The sequence below is a fragment of the Prunus persica genome, chromosome G1 (assembly GCF_000346465.2).
Source record: "Prunus persica cultivar Lovell chromosome G1, Prunus_persica_NCBIv2, whole genome shotgun sequence".
Taxonomy (NCBI): domain Eukaryota; kingdom Viridiplantae; phylum Streptophyta; class Magnoliopsida; order Rosales; family Rosaceae; genus Prunus; species Prunus persica.
This window is the reverse complement of record NC_034009.1, coordinates 17,164,854-17,182,651: the sequence shown is the minus strand read 5'-3', so window position 1 is coordinate 17,182,651 and position 17,798 is coordinate 17,164,854. Positions and strand designations below refer to the sequence as shown.

The 17,798-nt window shown below is 34.4% G+C and overlaps 2 protein-coding genes across 2 annotated transcripts; one reads left to right on the top strand and one right to left on the bottom strand.

Moving 5' to 3' along the window:
• LOC109947902 (probable acyl-activating enzyme 16, chloroplastic) lies at positions 13-2,680 on the top strand. The gene is made up of 5 exons (XM_020559380.1): positions 13-306; positions 1,347-1,426; positions 1,563-1,708; positions 2,105-2,162; positions 2,242-2,680. Exons 1-5 carry the CDS (start codon positions 36-38, stop codon positions 2,332-2,334), a joined length of 648 nt encoding a protein of 215 aa, XP_020414969.1. The 5' UTR covers positions 13-35; the 3' UTR covers positions 2,335-2,680.
• Positions 5,312-12,559, bottom strand: LOC109946559 (monothiol glutaredoxin-S17-like). Its single transcript, XM_020554813.1, has 3 exons — positions 12,551-12,559; positions 12,408-12,467; positions 5,312-5,809 (listed from the first exon to the last, which is right to left on the bottom strand). The coding sequence occupies exons 1-3, from the start codon at positions 12,557-12,559 to the stop codon at positions 5,312-5,314; spliced, it is 567 nt and encodes a 188-aa protein (XP_020410402.1).

Genomic DNA, 17,798 nt, shown 5'->3' with positions numbered 1-17,798 from the left:
TCATTAACTTGAGTGATGTTATCAGTGTTTGGGTGATGAAGGATTATGGGGTGAAGGAGTCTTGGACTAAAGAGCACGAGTTTAAAGACCCAGTTGGTTATTTTGGCACTTTCATGTTGAAAGCTATTACTGAGGAAGGGCAAATTTTGGGGATACATCGGGATAGATTGCAGGCTTATACTCCCACAACAACGGGCCTTGTGACGGTTGGGGTTGATGGATTACCTTCGTGGATTTCGGAGGCATGGGACCTTGTTCCGAGATTTGTTTCACTTAAGGATATTGCCAGAGGGTTGCAGCTTGAAGGTACCATATGTCAATTCTAAGCATTTTGTATTTCTTGCTCTGTGCAATTTGAACTTTTCAAAGTCATTTTTTGTTTAGTTTCTCCCATTTAGTTGCATGACCCCTTGTGTTATGTTGGATCCATCCAATTATTGTTTTGTCAGCTGTTACCGAGAAATGGGTATTAGAGGAAAGAGATTTGTTTATTTATTAATTAATGGCTTAACATTCTAACTTCTGTCAAATGTTATTCTAGATACGAAAGCTGCAGTGTCATAATTAATTTTTCCTTCTTAAGCAAGATGTAGTTTGTCGAATTAATGTTCTTTTCTCCTCTGCAATTGGTGGATTACTTGTCCACTAAATTGCACAGTTTTCTCTAACGATGTAAACTTTCATATTTTCGTTTCAGAAAAACAAACTTCTGACAAATGTTAGTTTGGATCTTGTAATTTGAATTGATGGAGAGGAGAGTATTTTGGAATTGGTTTCCATTGTTGCAGAGTTGGAATATTTTATTTTCCTTGCCCTTGTTCTTTACAATTGTGGTGGAAATTGTTTAGGGAGATGAAGCCAGATGGGTTATCCCAAAAGGGTGTTTTGAATTTCTGATCACCAAGTTTGAAGGTTTTGGGAGGAGGAAGAAAGCCAAAACATTATGCGGGTGCTGCTTGTTGACATTTTCCAGGAACAATTTGGATGGAGCGCAATAAGAATATTTGAGGATTATAAGGACACGGGGGTAAATGAACTCTGGGACAGAGTGAGTTTCTGGGAAGCTTTCGGCTATGTTTAGGGATTATTACCATCCTACTATAATGTTGGATTTGTGAGCAGTTGCGAAGTGAAATTGGATATTTCAAATTTAGACCTTTTTGTTTCTTACTTGTTTTTTTTAAGTGTTTTCTCTTTTACCTCATATTATGGAGTCCTTATCCACTCCTTCTAATTAGCTTTCCCACTTATAACTTAGTAGTCATTTTCATTTCTTTTTTGTTTCTTCTTAATACCCTACTTGGTATTTTTGGTTGCTCTTTGACACGAGTTGGTTGAAAATTTAGGTGAAAACGTTGAACCAGTAGAGCTTGAGGAGGCTGCCATGAGAAGTAGTCTCATTCAACAAATTGTTGTGGTCGGCCAGGTTGAGTTTCAGCAGCTTTCTTTTGTTCTTTTCCTTTTTCTGTATTGGACTTTCCAGAACTGTAGTTATCTATATTCTGCCACTTTTAAGAGGCCACGTACTGATTTTATGCATTTGGTGGCATTCCTGTATGTAGGATCAACGGCGACTTGGGGCAATAATTGTTCCAAACAAAGAAGAGGTTTTACTTGCAGCCAAAAAGTTGTCTATTGTAGATGTTAATGCCTCAGACCTCAGTAAGGATAAAATGACAAGCCTGCTATATGAAGAATTAAGAAAATGGTAAAATTTATTTTTCAATTATTTCGGATATAATGGATGGACTGTGTGACGGTGCATGTCAAACCTTGGCTCAACGTGCAACTTAATTGTGCTTACTAGAATTAATTACTCAATCATAGGTTATCTTGGAAATAAAAATATGTTTCTTCTTATATACTCATGCAAATAATTGTTGTAATTAAAAAACCATCAAACCCCCTCGTATCGTCGAGGTTCATAAAGAAAAAACATAAAACCATACTATTTAAACAATCATAGAAAATTAAGAAACCAAAAAGGACTATGGCCTATGGCCATCAGAGGCCATCCAAATCCAGTAAGGAACAATAGCAGACCTTGTAGGCTTTTGCACTCTGATGTTTCTTTTCCTTATAGTTTTCCTTTAATTTCATGCAGGACTTCAGGGTGTTCATTTCAAATTGGACCAATCTTGATTGTGGATGAGCCCTTTACGGTAAAATATCGATGCAAGCATTGTCATTCCAGTTACAGATGTGACTGGCTGGCTGATTAATTGTACATTTTTATTGCAGATTGATAGTGGTTTAATGACTCCAACTATGAAAATACGAAGGGACAGAGTTGCGGCACAGTACAAGGAGCAAATAGAGAATCTGTACAAGTAAACCTCTTATCCAGGAATTTGCAGAAGCACTTTGAAGTGCATGTACTTTTTATGAAATAAGTTTAGCAAGCCCTTGGTGTATAGCCATTCCAATAAACTTTTGAGTCCTTATTTATGTAAGTTCCTTGCTCTCTCTTCAAACCTCATTCATTATTAGAATCTGTAGATTTGCATATCAGTATATGAAAAGCAGCATATATCCTAGGTACAAGGAACAGTAGCCAGTGCAAGACTTCAACTTCCTTTGATTATTTAAGTTCCTGGCTTTAATCTTGTATACGTTTATATGTAATATTTGTAATAATTTAATGTACTTTGTACAGTACGTATCTTTGGTCTTCGTATTCTGTAACAGTAACAGACAAGAATGCTTATGTGTGCATTTCTTACTTCATACCTGCACGGGAGGTAACTGTGTGCGGCAGCAGTTGCATACCCTACTCGGCACATGATGGAAATCATGTCTAGGGCCGTAAATCGGCTTGATAGCTCGAATTCGTCTTGTTCTCGTGCTCAGTTTGCTGTGGCTCATTTGAGTTCAAATGTTTCAATAAAAAATTAGGCTCATCAACAAATTTGGCATGATCGAGTCGTAAAGCTTGTGAACAACTCAGTATTAAACTGTAAAAATGGTTCGGAAGGACAACTCATTATTATTACCTTCTTGCCCAATTGCCATTGCTTGTAAAAGTTTTTTTTAAAATAAATTTTCAACTGATAAAACATGATGAGCGATATCGTTAATTTTCGAAGTTGTTTTTAGTTCACATTAGCGTAAACAAACCTAATATCGTCAATATTAATATTGTCTCAATTCAGTTTTGTTTCCTTCATATTTTTCTTCCTGAGACAAGGTTAGGTAAGCCCCTTCTTAAACAGATGTTGCCAGAGGGAGGCGTCCAATAGATTAAAAATACAAATCAATTCTGTTTACTTCATATTTTTCTTGCTGACTTTTTTTGTTTTTGTTTTACCCTCTGCTTCTAATTTTCGTGATGTGTATATGATTTTTAAAACAAACGGTATTTCCCAAAAACAAATTCCTGTTTTATGAGTTGACTCACGACGATTTTGAATTTGTTTTGGCCCTGTTTGGTTTATGGGACATGAGACTTGGGGATGGAAAATCAATTGCCCCTGATTTTTATTCAGGATGCATATTAGTTGATTTTATAAGCCTCGGTAAGGCTCCATGCCCCCCTAGTTGTATTTCTTGATTTTCAATCAATGATTCCTCAACAACATTCATCATTAAATCAATGAGAATAATTTGTATGTAAATGGTAGCACCATGTAGTTTGAGTTTGCTTTCCATCATGCTTGTAATTGTAGGATTCGTTTTGAGTGTTGTTATTTTCACTTTATCTTCTTACTCGCGTGTAAATTTGAAAAAAAAGAAAAAAGAAAAAGAAATATACCAACACTCTCTTTCCTTGCACCTTGAAGATAATAGCTTATGGTTTTCCCATCCTTTAATGGAATAAGATATAAAACAAGGAGTGGAAATAGCAGTACTCTTCATTTTAATATAAATTGTCAATAAGGAGATTCCAATACACGTGGGGAGCACATTCGCTCTAACCAACTTGGGCAAGCCCATGTATTCTAATTTCTTGTGTATTTAGTTCTATAAAAGAGTGTAAATTAAAATTTCCAATTAATTTAAAGATCCAAAAAAGTATACCAAAATGTTTCATACCCATTAGCCACGCCCTGATTTTTTTTTTTTTTTTGGTCTATTGAATTTCATAGAAACCTCATAAACAGAGGCAACGAAAAACAAAGGGAAAGTAAACACCATAAACGAAACCAAGGTGGAAACACAGGGCCACAGAGAACACACCAGGAACTCATACATAGCAAACCTGTTTCCCACAGCAAAATCAAAAAGTTGGGGAGCAAGGCAGGCCTTCAGACACCACCACACACAGGGGCGGAAGGATTAAGGGACAAGAGGGGTCGCCTGACCCCATGAACTGGGGCGCAATTTTTTTTTTCAGACTTCCTGGCCAAAACAACATCGTTTTAGTCCAGGAGGTTTCAAATTTGTTTAATGACCTGGTTTTGTTTGAGCCAGGCTTAAATAATAAAAAACCCAAGGCCCCCAAAACTCTTAATTGAATCCTAGTTAGTTGCTTGTGGAAAAATATTTGGCTCATAAACCCATTAAAATTTGGAAGAAAACTTACAAGAATGTCAAACAAAATTCACATTATTTTGACGTTTAAATATTCGTCAAACAAAACTTGCATTATTTGACGAATAATGTTCACCCACTTGCATGTTTAACGTCAAGGAATGCCTGAAGAAGAAATCAAAATTGCCATCAGTGAACAACTACATGCACCATTAACATACCTTTCCACGGTACATACATAGACCACACGTTACACATTTTCATATACCCAAAAAAAAAAGAGAGGACACATTCGTTACTGAAAAGAAGAAAAGATTTACAAAATTTTGTTATGTTAAGCTCATGGTTCCTCTATACCAAAGGTGTCAAGCTCTTGATCAGTGAGATGTCTATTATTCCGATCAGAATTTGCCCAGAAAGACATTTATGATGAGTTTATACAGTTCAATGGCTTCATCTAATTTCGAATGCACTCTATGTTTGATGTTTAGTGTTTTGTGTTCTATGGGAGCACAACTAAATTTACAAGTTGCTTTAACATATATATACAACATGTCAAACGGTCTAATAAAAGAACACTAACCATATGACAATAATATAAGCTCCAACCGAACGAGTATAGAAATTTGTAAAAGATAAATGATCTGCCAAGATTTCAAATAAAAGCTGCGATATCATAATATTAAAAAAGTCACTACATTGCAAATCAAAATCCAACAAAGGCTCACTCTCTGGGGAGCCAAAAATGAAAAGTTTCACTCCTTTCAAAATCAAAATCACCTTACTTTCTCTTGTGCAGCCTTTCAGTGTTTTCCCTTGTGCAACTTTTCTGTTGTGCATTCTAATAAAAAAATTCTTTTCTTGTGCTTTCACTTGGGCAACCTTTCATTAAGGTTCCTATGTGACGGAAACCACGAGCTCTCCCTTGGAAGTAAATCTGTGGTAATAGAGACCAGTTAGAATACTTCTGTATCCCCTCCAGGACTTCATTGTCCGTAAGAAGATCGAAACTTCCAAATTCGACCTTATGTTTCTTTAAAATGTTAACAGCCATTTTGCTAAATCTACATTTGGGCTCCTCAGGGGTTCCTTTCATGAAAAGCATGACTCGATTAGAGTCAATCAGCTTCTGCAGTCGCCTTTTCAAGGCATCATCAAGGCCATTTTGAGCTTGAATTTGCTCCTTAGAAGATCCAGTTTCTTTTGCTAACTCTTGGACTGTGTCAAGGCTGGCAGGAGCAGCAGGTTCTCCAGCCTTAACTGACCCAACAACCCTAGCAACTTTAGTGGCCAAACTAGGTGGATCTACACCTTCTGATGTATCAACGACCTTTCCATCCTGACAAAAGAGAACACAAACAAAAAATGACCAAGAGAATAACAAGATACAGAACAATCGTAGAACCCAAGCCAACAACAAAAGTTTTATCAGCAACAAAGTTCTTTTTCCAATCATCACTCAACTCATACTTGCATGCATTTCTAGTTATCCAATTAAAGTAAGCGTTATATTGCATGGGACATCTAAGTTTCTAGTTCATCTTCTAAACTGTTGAGTTAATGATCATAAATCCTGTGACAAAAAACGCAACAGTCCCAGGCTTGAGCACATGATTCATAGACACCTAAAATTCTCTCGGATCTAGTAATCACTTTTGGGGGTGGATATAGTCGTTTGAATTGAATTGATAAAGGTTTCACTACCACAATATTGAGCAATAATCACTATTATTGTAACCCATTCACTAACTAATGGATGGTTTAATAATAAAAACAAGGGATGGGTGGTTCACATCTCTCTTCGGCGTCGGCCCCACTACCTCTCTCTCAACTCTAACTCCATCTTTCTCTCTCTCTCTACGGTACCCTTTTCTCCCAATTCTCTCACATTCCTTAAAACACCTCAAGTTACGTCGTGTGCAATTCTGCAAGCTGTTAAATTCTTCATTATCTTCGTCTTTTAGTTTCTCTCACTAGTAAAAAAAACCTCTTGCGCGACCAAATTTTGCGCGACGAAAAACTATTCGTCGCTCAAAGTCACTTTGCGCGACGAAACTCAAAACTTCGTCGCTCAAAGTCTTGCGCGACCAAATTTTACGCGACGAAAAACAATTCGTAGCGCAAAGTCACTTCGCGCGACAAACTTTTGCGCGACGACAATACATCGTCGCTCAAAGTCTTGCGCGACCAAATTTTGCGCGACAACAATACATCGTCGCGCAAAGTCCTTATAAAAATAAAATATATATATTTTAAAATCTTTGCATGACGTAATCCAAACATTTCGTCGCCTAAACTAATTTATTTTTGTTTTTTATTTTGTATGCATAACACTTAAGAAATTAAACAGTATATATATTTATTAAGTAGCTTTAAATTTATTATTTTAGATCGGATCGGATTTTTGTTAGAAAAATATATTATTGTTGTTCAGATTGGGTTTTTGTTAGAAAATATATATTTTAAATTGACGATCGAATTAGTTCATTGTATTCATATAGGGTCAAGAAGTGTAGCTGTAAAAAATCATCAAAATCGGAGTTAAAATAACCGTTAAATCGTGATTTTTCATTATAACCGTCGAAAAGTTTTGTCCCATTACTTGATCTCTGAATGTTTATTTTTTCCGATTTTTGGCGTATATGATCTCGAAGTATAAACAAACAAGTTTGACGGTTGGATCGTTGAAACTAGTTTTGGTGAATGCATATGCCATCAAAACAATATATTCACTAACAATTAAGAGTTTATTTATACGTTCGTTAAATATAACATAAGATTTTGTGGTATCCACTAGTGTAAATATTTTATATTGAAGATCAAATTCAGTCATTGTATTCATTTAGGGTTAAGGAGTGTAGCTGTAAAAAAATCATCAAAATCGGAGTTAAAATAACCGTTAAATCGTGATTTTTCATTATAACCGTCGAAAAGTTTTGTCCCATTACTTGATCTCTGAATGTTTATTTTTTCCGATTTTTGGCGTATATGATCTCGAAGTATAAACAAACAAGTTTGACGGTTGGATCGTTGAAACTAGTTTTGGTGAATGCATATGCTATCAAAACAATATATTCACTAACAATTAAGAGGTTATTTATACGTTCGTCAGATATAACATAAGATTTTGTGGTATCCACTAGTGTAAATATTTTAAATTGAAGATCAAATTCAGTCATTGTATTCATATATGGTCAAGGAGTGTAGCTGTAAAAAAAATCATCAAAATCGGAGTTAAAATAATCATTAAATCGTAATTTTTCATTTATAACCATCGAAAAGTTTTGTCCCGTTACTAGATCTCTGAATGTTTGTTTTTTGCGATTTTTGGGGTATACGATCTTGAAGTATATACAAATAAGTCTGACGGTTGGATCGTTGAATGGTGTGTGTATATATATTTATTTATTAAGTAGCTTTAAATTTATTTATTTTGTACGTATAACACTTAAGAAATTGAATAGTATATATATTTATTAAGCAGCTTTAACCTTATTTATATTTTAAATTGTAAAATAAAATAATTTTATTTTTATTATTCATAACAATTATTTTTATAAATATTGTGTTACGAACCAATTTTTCGTCTCTCAAAAGTTTGCGCAACCAACAGTTTGTCGCGCAAAACTCTAAAAATTTGGACGAGTACCAAAAATGGGATGCGGGATTTAAAAAAAAAAAAAAAAATTTTAGACTTTGCGCGACCAATATTTTTTGTCGCTCAAAACTTTGCGCGACCAATATATATTTTTCGTCTCGCAAAAATTTGGGCGGGTACCAAAAATCGGACGCGGGAATTTTTTTAGACTTTGCGCGACCAGTATGTATTTTTCGTCGCGCAAAAATTTAAAAATTTTGGCGGGTACCAAAAATGGGACGCGGGGATTTTTATTTTTTTAAATAATTTTTTTAGACTTTGCGCGACCAATAAATATTTTTCGTCGCGCAAAAATTTAAAAATTTTGGCGGGTACCAAAAATGGACGCGGGGATTTTTATTTTTTTAAAATAATTTTTTTAGACTTTGCGCGACTAATATTCCTATATTCGTCGCGCAAAAATTTAAAAATTTTGGCGAGTACCAAAAATGGGACGCGGGGATTTTTATTTTTTTAAAATAATTTTTTTAGACTTTGCTCGACCAATATGTTTCGTCGCGCAAAAGTTTGCGCGACCAATATTCCAATATTTTTCTTCGCGCAAACCTTTGCGCGACCAACAATATTTTTCGTCGCGCAAAGTGATACGGTTTTTAAAACCGAAATAACTCCTCCACCATTTTCTCAATGCCTTTCTCTACTCTTACCTCTCCTTTCTCTTTCCCTCTCCCCAAATCCCACCATTTCTCTCACTCACTCCTCTCACTTAATCTCTCATCTCTCTCTTCACTATCTCTCACTCTCTCTCACTCACTCTCTCATCTCTCTATCACTCACTCTCTCATCTCTCTATCACTATGTTCTCTAATTCTCTCACACTCACTTCTCCCTCTCATTCTCATTCACTCTCAATCTTGCCAAAAGGTATATTCTCTCCAAATTTTAAATTTTTTTCATTAATATGTGTTTTTGGAGTTAATTTTGAGTTTGTGTGGGTTTTGGGGTTGAGTAAAGGGGAGGGATTGGAGTTTGGGTTGGATTTGTGGTATAACAATTTTAGGGGAGATTATGCCTTCTTCTTCTTTTTTTTTGTGTGGTTATTTGACCATATATTTTTTTTTTTTTGTAGGGAATCATCGAGACTTTGACGGCTAAAGTTGAGGATTAGGAAGCTATCAAAACATATCCTCAGCCACTACCACCACAATACGCTTGTATTAGGATTTTATTATTGTACTTTGTTAATTTATGTGTACATTTTGAATATTATATATATATTTATTGGATAATTTAATCACTATTTTTCATATGTAATTTTATTTTGAATATGTCAATTTAAATTAAAGTAATTAAAAAAATCATACAGTTAAATTAAATTTAAAAAGTAAAAATTAATATCAATTTAAATTAAAGTAATTTTAAAAAGAAATCATACAATTAAATTAAATTTAAAAAGTAAAAATTTGAAAAAATTCATATAAATAAATTCATATTAAAGAAATAATAAAACAAAAAGTCAAAAACCTTGCGCGACAAAATATTTCGTAGCGCAAACTATTAAATTAGTTTATTTTAAATTAAAAAAATTTAAAACAAAAAATATTTCGTCGCGCAAATATTTGAATGACGTTAGTATTCGTCGTGCAAAACTCAAAAAATTTGGGTGGGTACCAAAAATTGGACGCGGGAATTTTTTATTTTTTTTAAAATTTTTTTAAATACTTTGCGCGACCAATGTTTTTCGTCGCGCAAAACTTTGCGCGACCAATATATTTCGTCGCGCAAAACTTTGCGCGACCAATATATTTCGTCGCGCAAAGTCACTTTGCACGACCAATCTTTTTCGTCGCGCAAAGTCGCTTTGCGCGACCAATATTTTTTTGTCGCACAAAGTCACTTTGCGTGACCAATGAAAAAACTTCGTCGCGCAAAGTCTTTCTTCACGATCTTTGCGCGACGAAGTTTCTGTCGCGCTGAAATTTGTGCGACTACAATGTATTTTGCGCGACGAAATTCTCTTCGTCGCGCAAAGTGTAAAATGTAGTAGTGTCTCTATCTGTGTTTTTCTCTTACAGGTTCAATTTTTTTTCACTGATTTCAGAGATTCCAACTCTCCAAGAATCTCAAATTGCATCTATGATCCTGTTTTCTACACCATTTAAAAAAGGATTTTTATCACAAAACGTACCTGACGTTTGCGAAACTATCATATTGTATCCTTAAATTTTTTTGTATTACTCGTGGTCCCTAACGTTAATATGGGTACTCTTAAATAGTCCATCCGTAAAAAAAAATCGTTAAATCCCCATTTTATGAGGGATATAATCGTCAGATCAACTCCCTTTTACTACCTCACGCTTCAAATATATTTCCTCGAGATCGTCGTCAACATCATCAAACCCATTTCTACGCTTTTTTCTGAGAAATGAGGTTTTTCAGTCGTGGGAAATTGGGCAGTAAAGCTTATCTATAGAAGTAATTGAGAGAAGATGGATGAGCAAATGAAAACTGTCGAAAGGGGGAAGAGCTCCAATGTATAAAGGTAAAAATCTATTGAAGAATTTAAAAGCAAAGTGTTCATATTTGGTTTGTTTCATGCGGTTGGTGTATGTATTTATTATAGAAAGGCTTTGAAATAGGTACTGTTGGTTTGTCTTATGTATGTTATTAGGGCTTCAAATAGGTCATGAAGGAAAAAAGACTTCAATTGTTGGGATTGATTAAGTGTTTGTTCTGGAAGATCTTAACAAGCTTACTCTTGAGATTCACTATGGTGGTAGACTGATGCAAGTTGCTATCAGAAAAGGGGAATATGAAGAGCAAAATGAGGGACAAGATGGGAATGGTACTAAAATTGGAGAAGTTAATATGCAGGAAGAAAGGGAAAGAGTTGGGAATGCTAAGGGCAAATGAAGAGGGTGATGAAGAAGATGGAGGGAAATGGTTCCAAATTGGTGGCAAGTGGGTCTGAGGTAGGGATGACAAAAATTCTCGCGGTGGCGGGTCCCCATCGGATCCTCGACCCTAACTGGGGGAGATTTCAGGGCCAAATAGGTATCAGGTACGGGGATCGGATATGGGAAGGGGATGGTATTGGCGTCCCCATCTCCAAACCCGACCCGAATAAATATATGTTTATATTTAAATAAATAAATAAATAAATAAATATAATTATAATACTTATGTTTAACCCTAAGTTAACCTCCCTCTCCTAATTCTCCCTAATCTTCTTTGGAATTTCATAGTGAAGTGATTTTGAATAGTTGAGTTGAACTTTATAGTTAATTTGGATGTGTTGAATGATAAATTAATATGAAACTTAATGTTAAAATGTATGATAAATTTATTTTATACCAAAAAAAAAGGTGGGGGGAGGGGGGGGAGATTTGGGATTGGTAGGGGGATAGTCCCCTAACGGGGATGGGGACGGGGACAGGGACGGGGACGGGGACGAGGATGAGGATTCCTCGAAACCTATTAAACAGGGATGGGTTCGGGGATAGGGGCGGGGATGGTATTGTTATACCCGACCCATTGCCATCTCTAGTTTGAGGCGTTGAAGAGGTCAAAAGGGAGTTGATATGATGATTATATCCCTCATAAAATGGGGATTTAACAATTTTTTTGACGGAGAGACTATTTAAGAGCACCTATATTAACATTAGGGACCACGAGTGATATAAAAAAAATTTAAAGATGCAATCTGATAGTTTCACAAAAGTCAAGGACGTTTTGTGATAAAGCCTTTCAAAAACCCACAAATCTTCTGTGGGTTTTCAGATTGATCTGAGCAGCAGAGTCGCCATTGAAGTTCAGAGAAGTTCATTTGTGTATTCGGATTAGATGAGGAGTAGAATATGTAATGTATTAATTGGCTGAGTTTTTTTGGTTTCTTTTTCTGGTATGGATATATGGTTATGTACTGGACGAAATACTAGTGTTTATATAATGAATGGCTTGTTGGATGAAGATGCTTATAAAGTTGGTTTTGCCTAAATTCTCGTTGTAATTACTCTTTTGATTGATTCTATTATTGCACACTACCCCAATATTGCAATTACAAATTATAAACCCCACTCTCACATTTTGAGTTTGGCATTATAACCTGAGGGTTGGTTACATGCTTCTAATATTGAGAGTTGAATTACATCTATTAAATATGTTGGTTGTCTTTTATATACAATCCAACAACTAGGAGATTAGAAATATATACTAAATTCTTAATTTAAATATTTACCGGAGAATCTCTCTATATTTATCCATAACAACAACAAATAAGCAAGCAAACATATATATATATATATATATATATATATATATATATATATACTATGCATACCTTCACAAAGACAGACACATCAGAAACCGAATAACGCTCAGGCTGTTCTTCAGCTTCAATCTACAATATTAATCAACAATTGGAGATTAAAAACAAAACACCATAAAAAAAAACCCAGTTAGAGATGAAAAGTGGGCAAAGACCTCGTCCATGTGCTTCCAAGCCTCACACCTCAAGGGCCAAACCACGCGTCCAAATTCTAAACCTTCCCAAACGCACAAAAACAAAGAGAGAGATGGAGACAGAGAAAGAAAACACAGACTATATATAAAGGCATAATTTAGGGAAACCCTTTTTTTTTTCTTTTCCCAAACAATTTACAGAGACTTTCAAAATACTAAGAAATACCCTTTATTAATTAGACTTCTAAAATAAGATAACTTAATTAATATGAAATAAAATAAAATAATAGAAGCGAAATTTTAATATATAAAAAGTTAAACATAGTAGGTATTTTTTTTATATAAATATTTGCTATCTTTGTAGTTTTTTTATAATTATTTTTGTATTTCAAAATCATATTCCTTCTGAAAAAAGACTTTAATTCACAAATCAATATTCACTATCTTTGTTGCTTTCGTCCTCTTGACGTTGGTCATATATCTTCTTTTTTGTTTTAAAATTACAACGTATTCAATTAGGATAGTAAAAGTCTACCTGTATTCAATTGAGATTTTAAGTAATCAATAAAAGCCTAGTGGTATTCAATTAGGATTTTTAAATAATTAATACAAGTTCGGTGGTATTCAATTAGGACTTTTAAAAGATAAGAAAAAGTACCACGATATTCAAAAACTTATTGATTTTAATGTATTTCATTAAATGATGTATTGTATGAGACTTTTGAGTGTGTGATATAAATACCAAAGAACATAACAAATCCCACCCTCCTATGCCTGATTCTCAACTATGCTCTCATACCTTTTTTTTTCCCACTATTTTTTCAAGATTTATACTGTACAAAAAATTAAATAAAACCTTTCATAAGAGAGACGATAAAGACACATTAACAAGAGATAAGATATTGCCTCTTCTGGAGTTAATAAGCATTCCAATGGCTCTTCTTTCCTTAAAGACAAGCTTCTTTGGAGCAAAATTATTTTTTCGGTACTTTTTTTAGAATCTCCTACTCTTTGGGGATGAAAATATCGAAAGCATAGATGTTAAGAAGTCATTAGATAACATTAATTTTCCAAAATTTGGCCTCATGAACTATTTCAAAATCTAAACCGATGAAACAAATAGTTGTCAAAGTGATTGTTCAAGAACAACTAGTGTAAAGCATAACTACTTGGGTGACACTCGAGAACATTTCACATATTCATGATGATTTTCTATCTACATTCTTGATTCAGCTCTGACTTGCTCTCATGCCACAATCAAGATATTTCCTTGTATATAGTGTAATATTGGTATATGCCTTTAGGTTATGTATTTATGTGAATGATGCTGGGTGATAGAGTTCAAGCTTGTATAGAAATAATAATATAAGTAAAATCCTGTAATTGCAATATATTAAAATCATAAGTAAAATCCTAAGTGAATTAAAATCATAAGTGAAATCATGTAATTGGAATCTATTAAAATCATATAATTACAAATTTAGCTAAAATTCGTTACATTAAAATCATATAATTAAAATCTCAATTGAATACACCCAACGTGTTGCTTTTTTTCTCAATAAAGTTTTATCCCTATTCTTTAAAAAAAAGGAGTAGGAGGAGTTAACACAAGAAGCGAACCCTGATACCACCCCATGTGCAAAATGAGATTTCTTGAATAAATAATGAAAGAAATATATATGTGTTTTTATTCTGAATAATAAAACCCGCCACTGTAGATCACCATGCATGCAGGGTGGAGAAGTTATTTTGCATAATTCATTGGGACTTTAAACCCAAACGTCTGTACGACATTGTGCTTATTAAGAAAAAGAAAAAAAGACAAAGAGAAAGACATGTTTTTCCCAATGGATAATTATTTTCAATTATTTTCCTGTTTTGTTGACTTCTTTTATTGTTTTCACTAAGAAAATGGTAAGGGATTGTTCGGTAACGTTTTTGAAGAATATTTTCAGAGAATGAAAATAAGAAAACGAATTTGCATTATCAGGAAATGAAAATGCGTCTGGTAGATTAATTGGAAACATTTTCAGAAAATAAAACAGTGAAAACGTGTCTCGTAGAACATTTAATAATAACAAAAACAAGAATCTGTAATTTTAATTAAATGCATTATGTTTTTTTTAATACAACATTATGTAATCAATATGTGAGTTTCAAAAAATAAAAAATTAGCATGTATATTATTTTTCAAAAGTATTTTTTTAATCATCTAAAAGAATATCATTTAAAAAATAGAATAAAATTCTAAAGTATAAAACTAGAATTATCTTTTAAAATAAATGAAAATGAAACCTTAACCCAACCTTCTCTCTGCAAACCCACCCTAATTCTATTGTTCCCCACCCCCACACCCCAACCCCCCCCCCCCAAGAATCAGACAAACCCCCTCCCCTTATTTTTCACTTTCTCTTTATGCCGACGCACCATCTCTCTGTCTCTGTCTCTAACTGCAACCTCACCTTCCAGTAGCTTCCCAGCTCCTTCTCCTTTTCTTAGACTGAAAATTGATTCGGCAATTAGTTGTTCAATGATGGTGGTTCAATTCAATTGCGAAGAGATTCTGTTGGGTTCAATTGAGTGGTGGTGATGTCATTCTGGTTCGATGGGGTGGTGGTGATTTTGATTGGGTGATGGTAGTGGTTCAAGCTTTGTGTGTGGTTCTGTGCTGGCAGCACTTGATGGTGGTTTTGGTTTGATGGGGAGAGAAGATTGAGCGAGAGAAATAGTGTGTTTTCAGTGTTTGTTTCATGTGAAAATGAAAACAGCTTTTTTCTGTTTTCTAGAAGTACATGTGAAGTTGTTCTTATTTACTTAAAACGTTTTTTGTGTTTTTTGTTTTTGCCCTCCGAACAGATTTTTTGTTTGTTTATGTTCTCTCAAAATGAAAATGGGCTCTCAAAACTTAAACGAACGGGGCCTAAACTTTTTACCCAATAAAATTCAAATTTTTACTCAGGTAAAGGGATGGGGCACAACAAATATTGTTGTTATCTATAATAAAGGTTGTAAAGAAATATATGTTGGTGTCGGTACGAGGTCTACATTTGGTGGGATAAAAGGATCTATAGTGGGTGAGGATGCAAAAACAAATTTCTTTATGGAGAGTTGCAATGTATTTGCAACTATGACGGGTTATTCCAGCGAGAATGTAAAGGTAAAAAATCCCACATTCACCGCCCCCCTCCAAATTATTGGTTTTGAAGTGGAACCTCAACTTCATGGTATTAGAGAGGGTTAGCCCAAGTGTGAAAGCCCAACGGCCACATGTGCTTCACGTCACCCTATATATGTTGTCAAAGTGTTAGACTTGAAAATTTGCCACACAAGCGGGGTAGGGATGGCAACGGGTCAGGTAGGGACAAGGTATGACAATACCATCCCCATCCCTAAACTTATCCCCGTTTAATAGGTTTCGGGGAATCCCAGTACATATCCTCGTCGGGGGCCTATCCCTCATACCCGCCCCGAATCCCCGATTTCCTTTTTTTGCAAAAAAATTATTTATCATAGATTTGAACATTAAGTTTTATATTAAATTATCATTCAACACATCCAAATTAACGATAAAGTTCAACTCAACTATTTAAAATCACATCAATTCAATTTGACAAAACAAATATATATATATAATCCAAATCTTGATCATGATCATCTTACAAATTTTGGAATCTCACAAAAATAAATAAATCTACAACTTAATAAAAAGTAAGCGCAAATATTATAAATATAAACATATATTAGGAAGAATTAGGAGAGGGAGGTTAATTTAGGGTTAAATATAAATATTATAACTATTTATTTATATATTGAAATATAAACGTATATATTTCCAGGTCGGGTTTGGGGACGGGGATGCCAATACCATCCCCGCTCCATACCCGTTTTGCCCCGAAATCTCCCCCTATTAGGATCAAGGACCGGCCCCCTTGGGGATTTCTACCATCCCTAGGTCGTGGGAGAATGTGAAGGTAAAAGTCCCACATTCTCAGAATTCCATACATTGTGAAAATATGTAAGATTATGTGGAGGACTACTTAACATCATATGAGAAAATAGTTAATGGCATCCATGATGCACCAAAAATAACCCATAAATATATTCATGATTGGCAAAAATTGACACAAAAATTATTTCAGGGATCTATTTATATGGTTGGATGGGATGCAGATGGTCTTCTTCATGTATATAAAGTTGATTCTTCTGGACTCATTTAGGGTAATAATACTGTTAGTTTCCTATAATCAACTTAAAAGTCCAACAAAAAAAATACACCCAAAACTCATTTACTACATAAGAAATTGGTGTTGAAGTTCTTATAAATTACGTGATTGCCATTGATCAACTTAAAAGAAGTCCAACAAAAAAAACTTAAATAGCACCCAAAACAAGCCCAGCCCAATTTTATAAAAAACCCAAACAATTCATTACAAACAAAACATCTTGAAAACCGTAGCTTCATTAACGTGTCATGTTGATTAATGACTGTAATGTTCCGCACCTTTACTATCATGTTGATTAATAGCTGTAATGTTCCAGTCTAGGGTAATAACGCTGTTAGTTTTCTATGACATCCTATTTCTAATGCATGTCTACCCTTGTAATGGTCCAGTCTAGGTTAATAACATTGCTAGTTTCCTATGACATCCTATTTCTAATGCATACCCCTATAATATTCTAGTATAGGATAATAACACTACTACTTTCCTATGACATCCTAAATCTAATGCATGTCTACCCATGTAATGTTTCAGTCTAAGGTAATAACATTGATAGTTTATTGTCATATTGATTAATGGCTGTAATGTTCCAGTCTAGAGTAATAACACTGCTAGTTTACTTTCATGTTGATTAATTGTTGTAATGTTCCAGTCTAGGGTAATAATACTGCTAGTTTCCTATGACATCCTATTTCTAATGCATGTCTACCCCCCCTGTAATGTTCCAGGCTAGGGTAATAACATTGCTAGTTTCCTATGACATCCTATTTCTAATGCATGTCTATCCCCTATAATGTTCTAGTTTAGGGTAATAACACTACTAGTTTCCTATGACATTCTATTTCTAATGCATGTCTACTCCTGTAATGTTCCAGTCTAGGGTAACAACACTGCTAGTTTCTTATGACATCCTATTTCTAATGCATGTCTACCTCTTATAATGTTCCAGTCTAGAGTAATAACACTATTAGTTTCTTATGACATCCTATTTCTAATACATGTCTACCCCTGTAATGTTCCAGTCTTGGGTAATAACACTGCTAGTTTCC

What these genes read in the sequence shown, in the direction of transcription:
- LOC109947902 (XM_020559380.1), top strand. Translation starts at nt 36, where the DNA reads ATGAAGGATTATGGGGTGAAGGAGTCTTGGACTAAAGAGCACGAGTTT. An exon ending in CAGAGGGTTGCAGCTTGAAG is followed by an intron (nt 307 to 1,346) that starts GTACCATATGTC and finishes TTGAAAATTTAG; the next exon opens with GTGAAAACGTTGAACCAGTA. An exon ending in TATGAAGAATTAAGAAAATG is followed by an intron (nt 1,709 to 2,104) that starts GTAAAATTTATT and finishes AATTTCATGCAG; the next exon opens with GACTTCAGGGTGTTCATTTC.
- LOC109946559 (XM_020554813.1), bottom strand. An exon ending in ATGTGTCTGTCTTTGTGAAG is followed by an intron (nt 5,810 to 12,407) that starts GTATGCATAGTA and finishes CTCTTTTGTCAG; the next exon opens with GATGGAAAGGTCGTTGATAC.